General features: G+C 36.3%; 1 protein-coding gene across 2 annotated transcripts in view; it reads left to right on the top strand.

The window, feature by feature from the left end:
* Positions 1 to 12,607, top strand: part of kif7 (kinesin family member 7) — a 70,923-nt gene that overhangs the window by 18,501 nt on the left and 39,815 nt on the right. For both annotated transcript variants that reach the window (XM_028822826.2, XM_028822827.2), the window contains exons 3-7: positions 617 to 817; positions 3,188 to 3,575; positions 3,780 to 4,323; positions 4,495 to 4,638; positions 7,798 to 8,007. In XM_028822826.2, coding sequence (XP_028678659.1) covers positions 617 to 817; positions 3,188 to 3,575; positions 3,780 to 4,323; positions 4,495 to 4,638; positions 7,798 to 8,007 — 1,487 coding nt within the window. The remainder of the gene's footprint in view (positions 1 to 616; positions 818 to 3,187; positions 3,576 to 3,779; positions 4,324 to 4,494; positions 4,639 to 7,797; positions 8,008 to 12,607) is intronic.

Raw genomic sequence — 12,607 nt, forward strand, 5'->3', positions numbered from 1 at the left:
TGGAGCTAGACAGTTTGACATCCGTGGCAGAGCGACGGGCGCTCAGCAGGCTCTCTATCAATAATGGAGAATCCACTGCATCCACTAAACAGTGTCATCTCCAGACAGAGGAGCAGCTTCAGCGACAGACTGCTGTCACTGTCCTGCTCCACTGACAGACTGAGGAGATCGTTCCTTCCCCAAACTATGCGACTCATCAATTCCACCCGGGGGGGGAAACGTTAACATTATTCAAAGTTATTGTCTGTTTTTACCTATATTTTTATTACTCTTTAATATTGTTTTTTGTATCAGTATGCTGCTGTTGGAGTATGTGAATTTCCCCTTGGGATAATAAAGTATCTATCTATCTATCTATCTATCTATCTATCTATCTATCTATCTATCTATCTATCTATCTATCTATCTATCTATCTATCTATCTATCTATCTATCTATCTATCTATCTATCTATCTATCTATCTATCTATCTATCTATCTATCTATCTATCTATCTATCTATCTATCTATCTATCTATCTATCTATCTATCTATCTATCTATCTATCTATTGCAGCTAATATAACTTATTATGACTGTTGTGATTGGATTACTGAAGAGCACTGGTTTCATTTCAGCCTCTTTTAATGATGAGAAGCAGGGTATCATTCCACGTGCCTTGGCTGAGATCTTCAAGTTACTGGATGAAAATGACCTCAGTGATTTTTCTGTCCGGGTGTCCTATCTGGAGGTGTACAAGGAGGAATTTCGTGACCTTCTGGAAGTGGATACAGCTAGTAAAGATATCCAGATTCGAGAGGATGACAAGGGTGGCATCTGTATGTACTGAAGGGTTTCTTTAACCTTTATGTTGTACTATTTTCCCTAAGGACAACTAATAGTGATAAATATAAAGTTGATTTTTTCTTTTGGAGTTATCTTTTGCAAAAGTCTTGAAATTATGAAAAATCAAATATTTTTCACTGTTGATGTTTTGGAAAATCTTGATAATGATTCTGAAAAAAAAAGAAATTGTCTACCTAGATGTCAGTTATCCTTGATAACTTTGGAACCAGAGAGGCTAGACAAGATCTGATTAAGGCAGGTTATTTTTTATGCATATGTACAGAGGTGATTAAATTAGCACTTGCAGTTACTTCATTGTGGTAGCTGGGATATAAACGGACAAGAAATTCAAGCAAAAATATGTTGGCTTTTTTTTTCTTCTTCAAATAACATACATGAAACAGATTCATAGTAAATCATTTTGTCACTATGATCAGAGGTGGGTAGAGTAGCCAAAAATTGTACTCAAGTAAGAGTAGCATTATTTCAAAATAATAATACTCGAATAGAAGTAAAAACTAGTCATCCAAAAAATTTCTCAAGTAAGAGTAAAAAAAGTATTTGGTGAAAAGACTACTCAAGTACTGAGTAACTGTTTGAACATAATAATTTATTGTTTAAAAATGTTGTAATAAGACAGACAAAAATATAAAATAATGTGCAAATTCTGCTATTTCCAAATAATAAAATAATTTTTTTTTTAATTTTTAAAAATAAATAACATCTTTACAAAATAAAGATGCACAAATAACACAAAGTTCCTAATCTCAGTTTTTCACAACAAAGCTTTTGAAGCCAATACCTACAGTAGGTAATATGTACAGTACGTACTGTATATTCACTTTGTGGTGTAGCGTGTCCGCGGCTTCAAAAAAAAGAAAAAGAAAAAAAAAAGCCCGGTTACAAATCCATAAAGCCGTGTCACGGAGACTGGAGTGTATACATACGGGTCAGCACAAGAAAAGAAGTTGGAATCAAAGAAAAGGAGAAAAGAGGTTAAAAGACATGAAAGGCAGGCTTGGGAACAACGATCTGGCCACCTGGAGGGAGGAAGCAGTGCGAGCTAGGGCCCCATGAAAGAGTGTTAGCTGTGGCGCTCTAGGGGCTAGTTCGCCCCACTGGACATTCGGGTGGAGTGTGGCGAGCAAGGCAGGTGCCCTCCCTAGGTTTAAAACGTGCTTGTTCTTCACTCAGTGAAGTGATGGTTAAGCTTCAGCAGGAGTTGGCTCTCAGGGTTCTTGCAGTGAACAGGAGCCTGCATGGCTGCAAGACGCAGGAAGTTTGTGTGTGGTCATGTGACTGGCTACCTCTGATTGGTGAAACGGAGTCGTGTGATTATTCTTGCTACGCCTGATTGGTGAAACAGTCATGCAGTAGATCCACTGGCAACTTCTCTCTGGCAAAAATATAGTGTAATGTGTAAATGGAAAAAAGTAACGAGTCGAGTGTTGCCCAATGTAGCGGAGTAAGAGTAGCGTTACTCAAGTAAAAGTAAAAAGTATTGTGCAGTAAAGCTACTCTTAGAAGTACAATTTTTTTTAAAAAGTTACTCAAGTAAATGTAACTCGTTACAACCCACCTCTGACTATGATGCATACAAGATAAAAAAACATATTAATCCATTTGTTTCTGTGCACTACTAAAACATTTCATTTAATGCTTTAGATGCTAATTTAGATGCTCCACTATCTGCATCTTTTCCACTCCACCTGTTTAAATCTTGTAATTGTAGTAACACAGTCAAGTTCCATTAAGCACTGGTCAACAGAGTATGTCTACATAGCTCCTGTGGCTGAAGATGTGCAAGTGTGCTTTTTCTTCCTTGAAAATGACACTATTGCGAGTTAGTGATTAATTTTGAAAACTAGTAAATAAATCTACTTAATCCAAGATTTCTTTATTATCCAGACTTTGTCAGTGATTATCAGGTTAGAGTCTATCAAAAGCCACAGTTAACAGTGACATCCAGGATGAAGTTCCCCAACTTCTGGTTTTAAAAAAAGATTTTTGTTTCTCACATACATATGGAAATAAATGAAGTATGCCTGGTTCTTTGTCATTCTTCAATTTAAAGGCCTGCATTCCCAAGAACTATGTTTTTTCAGAAATATGCAGGTGGAAATTGAACATAAAATTGTCTGGCTCTGGCCTTTGCAAAGCAGTGTATAAGATAATTCCAAAATTACAGGAATTAGTAAGATATTTTTATACTAGTTGTGAACATAGTTATTCGTTCTCTGTTTGATTAAGGTTGTTAGCTTGATATTAACAACTGTAAAGTTTCTGATGATTTAAAATTACAACATTATTTGACTTATAAAAATAGAACAAACCTTTTTGATGCTTAATGTCTTATTTTACAGTTCTGTGTGGAGTAAAAGAGTCTGAAGTAGAAGGTCTTGATGAAGTTTTAAGTCTGTTGGAGATTGGTAATACTGCCAAGCACACTGGGTCTACCCAAATGAATCCAAGTTCTAGTCGCTCACACACTATCTTCACTGTGTTCATGGATCAGCGTCGAGGAGGCCTGAGAACTGATGGTGTTAACTCTCAAATTCTAATGTCCAAATTTCACTTTGTGGACCTAGCAGGCTCTGAGCGAATCCTGAAAACAGGGAACACAGGGGAAAGACTGAAAGAAAGCATCCAAATAAATAGTGGTCTGCTTGCTTTGGGTAATGTTATTGGGGCCTTAGGTGACCCCAAGAGAAAAGGCACTCACATTCCTTATCGAGATTCCAAGATTACAAGGTATGTTGAGTAATTTTTTATTTTTCTTGGTTTACTAGTTCTTTTGTAAGCCTTTATAATACCGAGTATGTAACCCTAATGAAATTAGTTTATTGTAATAATAATGATTTTAATATAGTTGGAATAAATGCATGAAATCATAAATGATTCTGTAATTTGATAGGTCAACTAAAATTATACACTTTTTTTTTTTTTTCTTTTCAGAATTCTTAAGGATTCCCTTGGTGGAAATGCCAAGACACTTATGATTGCATGCATTAGTCCTTCTTCCTCTGATTTTGACGAGAGTCTAAACACTTTAAAATATGCCAAGAGAGCCCAAAACATTCAGAATAAGGTTACAATAAACTGCCGTAAAGATGCTGATCGAACAGAGGGACTTGAGCAGCAAATACGTGCCCTTCGTCGTGCCCTGGAGAACCGACACCGGTCTGAAACTCGCATTATTGCTCGGAAAGATCAGGGAAGAGTTAAATGGAGAGCTGGAAGTGAATTCAGTAAATTGCAGATAGAGTGTGCCCATTACAGAACTTGCACTGATGCAGCGTACAAGTTATTTATGGAACTTCAGGCAGAAGGGACGCTGAACCCTGGACAAATCTTGAGGGTAAAAGAATGGCTCTGTGCAGTAGAGGAAGAGCGCAGTGAGTTGACCACAGCCTCTGGGCCAGACAGTGGGATTGAAAGTACATCAGCAGAGGATGCAGCAGCAGATACTTTGAAGAAATTAAATATGCCTAGATATGAAGTAGGTGCAAGGACGGAGTGTTAAAAATACATTTAATTTTGTTTATATTTGCTGCAAACGGCTTGAATTTAATTTGAATGTACATTCATTTTTTAATAGTTTCCTCTAAAATATTTTTTAACTGCGTTACTAATGTTCTGTAATATTTTTTTTTTACCAAATGATTTTAAGGGCCCTGACCAAGGCTGTATATCATGCAGTGCCAATCAGGATGAATGCATAGCTCAACTTAAAGCTCATATACAGCGACTAGAGGAAGAGAATACTGATTTTTTGGCAGCCCTTGAAGATGCAATGGAGCAGTACAAACAGCAAGTATATAAAGCCAAAGTTATTTATATTATTCTAAATGTGAACTGGCACTGTATTGTACAGCATAATATCATTACTTTGGAATTCATGTAAGAATCAAGATGTTTTTGCCTATGATAAAAATATACAGTAGTTACAGTACTTACCCCTATTAAAATAAATCCAAAAAAAAGCCGCTGTTTCATTGACTGGCATAAGTTAGCTGTATCTGATATTAGGCATATTTTGTTAACAATTTTAGTTAAAAACTCAGATGAACATTTTGTGAAATTTTTGCTGCCTTTTGACATAGCTGGTTGAATATTTCACCTCTGGTTATAAACAAGTCATTTTTATTTTATATTTTATCATTTATAGAATACAACATCATATGGTGTTTCCAACCAATCATGTACACTTTAAATATAAAATATTACACAGAAGCCTTTATAATCTAAGATAAAATAAAGATAAGTGCATTTTAACTAAACAAAACAGCAGGAGATAGGTTAAATTGTAAAATCTGAAAAAAGCAATATAATGGAGTAGTCTGAGTCAAAAATAAAATTATAATAAAGGAAAACAGTGAGACAGTTGTGTGTTGGTCCTGTGCTTCATTTCTAAAAGTTAGCACTGCAGTTAACTGGGCTTCCTCATTCAGAATCTTTCCAGTAGTAACCAAGGTATTTTGTTGCATATTTAAAGTTGTACCGTTCACCCTTTTATTATGGTTGTGGATGCCTGTTGTGATGAATGTCATCAATACTGCTACCTGTTAGCACAGTTTCATGTAAATATTTCAGTATTCTTGATAATTGTTGAACCTCATCATCAAAATACCACATGATGGGATTTTAGATTTTAAAAACTAAAAGGAAAACTTCTTCACCTTACTGCATTTTGTCTTGGCTTTGACTCTACTGTGAATTTGTCAGATTATTGTGAATCAATGAACTATTATAAAATCAGTTTAAGTTCATCTGTCTTTTTAACAAATGGCCTAAAATTCTGCTTTACAATCCTAATAGTATTGTGGAATCCACTATTAACCAAATGATTGCAGGCTCCTGTGACTCTGATATACTTTAAAAAAGCAGCCCTAAACCGTAATGCTTTACTTGGAATACTTTACATGTTACATCAGGTATTTTATTTTGATGTCAGTTTTTGGTTTCTGTTGGACATATCACCTGCATAGGTGTAAACTGACACAAAAATGGACTGTTCTGTCCAGTGCACATTGTTCCACATGTCTTGCTGTATGGCAAATTAATAATTATCAACTGTTAATCTTGCAAATTTATATTGATGATTTTTTTTTTGTGAGCAGCATTATCTTAATTCCACATCTCTTTTGGGATTTCTACAGCTGTTTTTAACCTGTTATCTTATGCACCTTTATATTGCTTGCAGTATATGTATTTTAAACTTGAGATGAAAACCTGAGATACTTTTTGAGTATCTTAACAATAAACAAATGATTTTCATTTTAGAGTAAACGTTATGTGAGGAATAATTAATTTTAAATTGCTTTGAATTTGCTTAATAAATCTCCTAGACATATAGACATTACTATCCTTTCTTCTTTGGACTTCTGGGACTGCTGTTAATCTTAGCATTATATTTCAGCCCTTGTTTTTAGGGTTAAAATCAAATTAAATAAGGCTACTTATCTCCCTGTATAAAACTAGGCTCATAAAACTGATCTGTAATTATTGATCGTTTGCATTTGGTTTGATACACTTGGTTTGAATTGTAATCAATTACAGGATGATAAATCAAAAAATCTCTTTTTTGTTAAATATTTCAGTAATATTTTTAGGCTAGGTCTCCTTAATTTATTGGCAGTGATAAAATGAAAATCAGATTTCCATATTTGCAAATATGTTAAAAGATACAACACTTTTTCAGGGGATGTATTTACTTTCTCACATCACTCTTAATGGTTGATTTATCACCATGTTAATGGTGTTGCAACACACTGCATAAGTACTGTAATGTTAAAAGGCACAGGAAGAGGATTACTTTTTATAGCAAAAATAGCCAATATGGTGCATTAAATGGAAGTTTATAGTAATTGTATGGGATTTCCAATTTACAGTAATCCCTCCTCCATCGCGGGGGTTGCGTTCCAGAGCCACCCTCGAAATAAGAAAATCCGCAAAGTAGAAACCATATGTTTATATGGTTATTTTTATATTGTCATGCTTGGGTCACAGATTTGCGCAGAAACACAGGAGGTTGTAGAGAGACAGGAACGTTATTCAAACACTGCAAACAAACAGTTGTCTCTTTTTCAAAAGTTTAAACTGTGCTCCATGACAAGACAGAGATGACAGTTCTGTCTCACAATTAAAAGAATGCAAACATATCTTCCTCTTCAAAGGAGTGTGCGTCAGGAGCAGAGACTGTCATAAAGACAGAGAAAGCAAACAAATCAATAGGGCTGTTTGGCTTTTAAGTATGCGAAGCACCGCGGCACAAAGCTGTTGAAGGCGGCAGCTCACACCCCCTCCGTCAGGAGCAGGGAGAGAGAGAGAGAGAGAGAGAGAGACAGAGAAAAACAAACATGCAAAAATCAATACGTGCCCTTAGAGCTTTTAAGTATGCGAAGCACCGTGCAGCATGTCGCTTCACTAAGCAGCTGCACAGAAGGTAGCAACATGAAGATAATCTTTCAGCATTTTTAGACGAGCGTCCGTATCGTCTAGGTGTGCGAACAGCCCCCCTGCTCACACCCCCTACGTCAGGATCAGAGAAAGCGCAAGAGAGAGAAAGAGAAAAGTAAGTTGAGTTGCTTCTCATTATCTGCCAATAGCGTCCCTTGTATGAAATCAACTGGGCAAACCAACTGAGGAAGCATGTACCAGAAATTAAAAGACCCATTGTCCTCAGAAATCCGCGAACCAGCAAAAAATCCGCGATATATATTTAAATGTGCTTACATATAAAATCCGCGATAGAGTGAAGCTGCGAAAGACGAAGCGTGATATAGCGAGGGATCACTGTATTGTGTTTTTCTTAACAACCAATACTTTTTTTTACACGTCATGAAAGACTGGATGACGCCAACTAGATTGGGACATAAAAGAGTTGATACTTCTGTTCAAAAACACTAACTGTTACACGTTTTTTTAAATCTTGTTGCAATAATCATGTATTTGTTTTATTTATTTTGATTAGAGTGATAAGCTCCAGGAGCAGCAGGACTTCATTAGTGAAATGCAAAGTCAGACAATTAAACCAGCTCAGTCTCTTTCAAATTTGTTGGGAACTATTCATTTGGTGGATCTCAAAAGACGACCGCACACTGCTCCTATGGATTCAGCATGCTTCTGCACTTCTAATAGGATGTTTTTAAATGAGGAAAATGATAAAAGTAATCCTGAAAAGGTAGGATTTTTATGATACATATATATAGGTAGCACGGTGGTGCAGTGGTAGCGCTGCTGCCTCGCAGTAAGGAGACCTGGGTTTGTTTCCCGGGTCCTCCCTGCGTGGAGTTTGCATGTTCTCCCCGTGTCTGCGTGGGTTTCCTCCAGGTGCTCTGGTTTCCTTCCACAGTCCAAAGACATTCAGGTTAGGTGCATTGGCGATCCTAAATTGACCCTGGTGTGTGCTTGGTGTGTGTGTGTGTGTGTGTGTGTGTGTGTGTGTGTGTGTGTGTGTGTGTGCGCGTGCGCGCCCTGTGGTGGGCTGGCGCCCTGCCCGGGCATTTGTTCCTGCTTTGTGCCCTGTGCTGGCTGGGATTGGCTCCAGCAGACCCTTGTGACCCTGTGTTAGGATATAGTGCGTTGGAAAATGACTGACTGACATGACATGACTATAAATATATATACTTAAAATGTTTGATTAATGTTAATTATCTTCTCAAATTCATTAAGTTAATAATACTACTCTATAAATTGCATTAAACTGTGCTTTCTAGTCATTTTGCTTGGCTTTTCTCTATAGTCATATATGCATATAAAAGATACATATAAAACATGTTTTATGCTTCACAGATGGTCCACTAAGGACGGTAAAGTAAAAAAAGAAACAAATATATTTGCAATAGATGAATGAACACAAGTAAAATAATGCAGAAACAATAATGTTGCAGTATGTCTATTGATTACAAATACATTCTGATATTTTCAGGTGAGGAATACAAACATTTTTAGGTAAGGTGTACTCATACTCATGGCAGCTGAGAATGGTGATGTGTTGCGTACTGATTAGCACACGCAAGAGATAATTTTAGTAATGACCCCATAAGCCTAATAAGATCACTTAGTGACTGCACTAAAACATTTGTGTGTGGTATTTTAGGATGCTACCTAATTTATCAAGAAATTATTAAAAGAAAAGTACTGTAAGGTAGTTTGATACAGAAAGTCCCCAGTTTCCTATACGACAGCTGTTTCTTTGAGTGATATTTTTTAATTGAATGGAAATACGCTAGAAATTTCCTGAATTCAGGAAACATTCTTTTGGAGTTATTCTGTACAGGCAACATATGAAAAGAAAAATGTAAGTTGAGTTTGTGTGCAAGCAGCTATAAAGTGACATAATACAGTTTTGTTAAGGAAAGATAAATAGGAGTAGAAGAAAACTAATGAAGTAGTTTTAGAAAGACGCAATGGATCATAGAAGGGTTCGCCCTGGTGGTTAGTGTCAGTGTGCATCTTCAAAAAGAACAAAGTATATGAAAGTTGATCCTACACTAATAAATCTAGAGGTGACTTAGTTGAATTTTAATAATGTATTTTATGCAGTACACTGGTAAAGTGGAAATTGGATCATAAATGCATTGTTCAATTTTTTTATTTTTTTTTAACTACATCTGGCAAAAATAATGACACTAACATAAAAACAGATAATTACATACACAAGGCTCTGGGACTGTTTTCAAATTTAATTGCAAAGGTAATTAAGGAGTATGCCCTCTTATTCACTGAAGAGTTCATCTCACTGTGGCATACAATTAAAACAATGAGAGTGTTCGTACTTCCTTATGGGATGTCTTTCCACGCCCATTTCATTTTATGGTTGTCTGAGCCATAATTATGACTGAATGAGAGAAAGAATCTAGGTGTCTTCCAACAGTACTTTACCTTTTCAGTTGGTTTCAGGTTTGAGGATCTTTCAAAGAGTTTTGCGAGTCATACCAGTAAATTGTATGTGGCCAAGCATTATCTTTTTGGAAAACCCTATAATTATCATTGAAAGCAGGGCTAGTCACCACCTGAGTATTTTTTTTTTGAGTTGTTGGAGTGCCTTCAGTGATAACCAATTTTAAGTCTATTGTTATATGTTTCAGCTTCCCAAAGAGTGATGATAGGCATTGTTGTATGGCTTGCAAGAGTGCCCTCTGGAAAGTCTGTTTGTAAGGCCTTCTATAGGCACTTTGCCAATTACTCTGACCAAAAGAGAAATAAGATATATTGTATCATTTAAGAAGAATCTGTGCAACAGTACTACTTGGTGAAGTCATTCTTTCTATCAACAAAGCTCTCACTGTCTGTGTTGAATTGTCACTGAATGGCATTGCAAATTTGAACTAGATAACATTGACATTAGAACTTTAGTCTGTAGGTTAACATTTAATTCAGTTCAGTTTATTTTTATACAGTGCTCTTTGCTGCATGCAGGAACAGAGCACTGTGACAAAATCTCAGGTAAAATCCAAATACAAATTTTACAAGGTAGTAAATGCAGAATTTGTACATATTAAGACACAAGTTTGTTTAAAAGTACAGGAAAGCAAAGTAGTTTGAAACTGATGAACTTAAACAGAAACCATCCATGTCTGTCTATAATTGTTTACAGTTGACAATGGAGAAGAGAAAAACAAAAACTATCTATCTATCTATCTATCTATCTATCTATCTATCTATCTATCTATCTATCTATCTATCTATCTATCTATCTATCTATCTATCTATCTATCTATCTATCTATCTATCTATCTATCTATCTATCTATCTATCTATCTATCTATCTATCTATCTATACTAATAAAAGGCAAAGCCCTCACTCACTCATCACTAATTCTCCAACTTCCCGTGTAGGTGGAAGGCTGAAATTTGGCAGCTCAATTTAAAAAGGTTTTCTTCTTAATTAAAATTTAAAAGCAATATTTCACCGCTGCGAAGCCCCTCTAGCGCTGACGTCCGAGGTTCGATTCCCGTAAGGGAGTGCAGTGAGTGTGTACGCCTGATGAGCCAAGAATTAGGGCGAAACACGTGTCGCATACTCTTTGCATTATTTGACAGTAAACTATTTTCAACCATTCTATGATCTGCTTCTCACAACTGAAGGCACCGTGGCTGATGTTAGCTGATTTGCTGGCCAACCATAAGCGTTACCTGGTAGGTAACCACCCATACAATCAGATTGTGATTCAGACTACATATGCCGTGAATATAATTACCCTGATCTACATGCTGTCAAATAAACGAACCACACGTCGTGCCGCAATGTTAGGGGCTTCGCCTCTAGCGCTGACGTCCGAGGTTCGATTCCCGTAAGGGAGTGCAGTGAGTGTGTACGCCTGATGAGCCAAGAATTAGGGCGAAACATGTGTCGCATACTCTTTGCATTATTTGACAGTAAACTATTTTCAACCATTCTATGATCTGCTTCTCACAACTGAAGGCACCGTGGCTGATGTTAGCTGACTTGCTGGCCAACCATAAGCGTTACCTGGTAGGTAACCACCCATACAATCAGACTGTGATTCAGACTGCGAATGCCGTGAATGTAATTACCCCGATCTACATGCTAGAGAAAACCTCAATGAAGAAGAAACAGTGTGTAAGCATACATATTAACACATGTGCAATTAAACGTGTGCATTTACTGGGTGATTTCTCAGGCTTAAAAGCTCGCCTTTTATTAAAAAGGTAAATGCAAACTGTTTTCATTCTGAAGGGCACAAACCACGTTAGATTTCAGCCGTTAAACGTGCAAAAATGTCGGTACACCAGATAAATAAGCGTAACATATTATCAGTTGTATTGTATGCTTACAATACATATAGAAATGTGTTAATCGTTAACTAATAGTATGGGATGGTGTTTTTTGACTCAGCTACAGATGCAGATGGAGACCAGAACTGCTTTGGAAAAATATGAATGCCTTGGGGCCGATCTGGAAGAAGGTAGCGCAGCGCCTTGATTTAAACGATTCCATGTCTTGGTGGGTTTGCGTAGCTTATTGTCAATATCTTTACACCTGTTTTTAAGACTTATTGACTGAAACGGGCTTTCACGAAAAAAGTTAGGGCTTTGCTACAGGATACACCCTCCACAAGTTAAGGAAGTAAAAATAAAGGTATATATTTCTGTTTTATTTAAACCTTTTAAGTTCGTATGCATAGCCCCATTTGGCTGTTTTAGTTTTTTTTTTCTTTAATCTCCTTAAAGAAAAGCAACATATGCATTTTACTTTTTTTGTATCTCTTTAGTAATATTTTAGTGTAAAAGGATAACCAATATTTAAACCTTTTATGTTACTTTATAAAGTTATTTTACACAATGTTAAAAATTAATAAGAAAGCTACATATTTTGGCAGCTGCTGCTTTAATTTTCAATAAAATGAAAAAAGCTCTCCAAGAGAAAACCTTAATGAAGAAGAAACAGTTTGCACTATCTAAAAAGGAGAAACCCTCATTTATAAAGGTTTGCTGCAGATGACTTAACTGAAAATAAATGAGTAGTTCCTATGTGTATAATACATATTTATCTATTTGACTTATGCCTTTATTCCAGCAACTTGCAACATCTGAGGTACAATTTGTTACATTACTTTTGTTTTTTGCAGCACAGGCAGGTGAAGTGACTTCCTCAGGGTCACACAGTGGTGTCAGTACCAGGATTTGAACTGACAAGCTCCGGGTTTGCTGAAATATTACTGAAGAAAGAAAAAAATTGAAAACGGGCAAATGGGGCTATGCATACAAATGTCCATCCATCCATTATCCAACCCGCTATATCCTAAATACAGGAG

Source organism: Erpetoichthys calabaricus, chromosome 17 (genome assembly GCF_900747795.2).
Source record: "Erpetoichthys calabaricus chromosome 17, fErpCal1.3, whole genome shotgun sequence".
NCBI classification, from domain to species: Eukaryota; Metazoa; Chordata; class Cladistia; order Polypteriformes; family Polypteridae; genus Erpetoichthys; species Erpetoichthys calabaricus.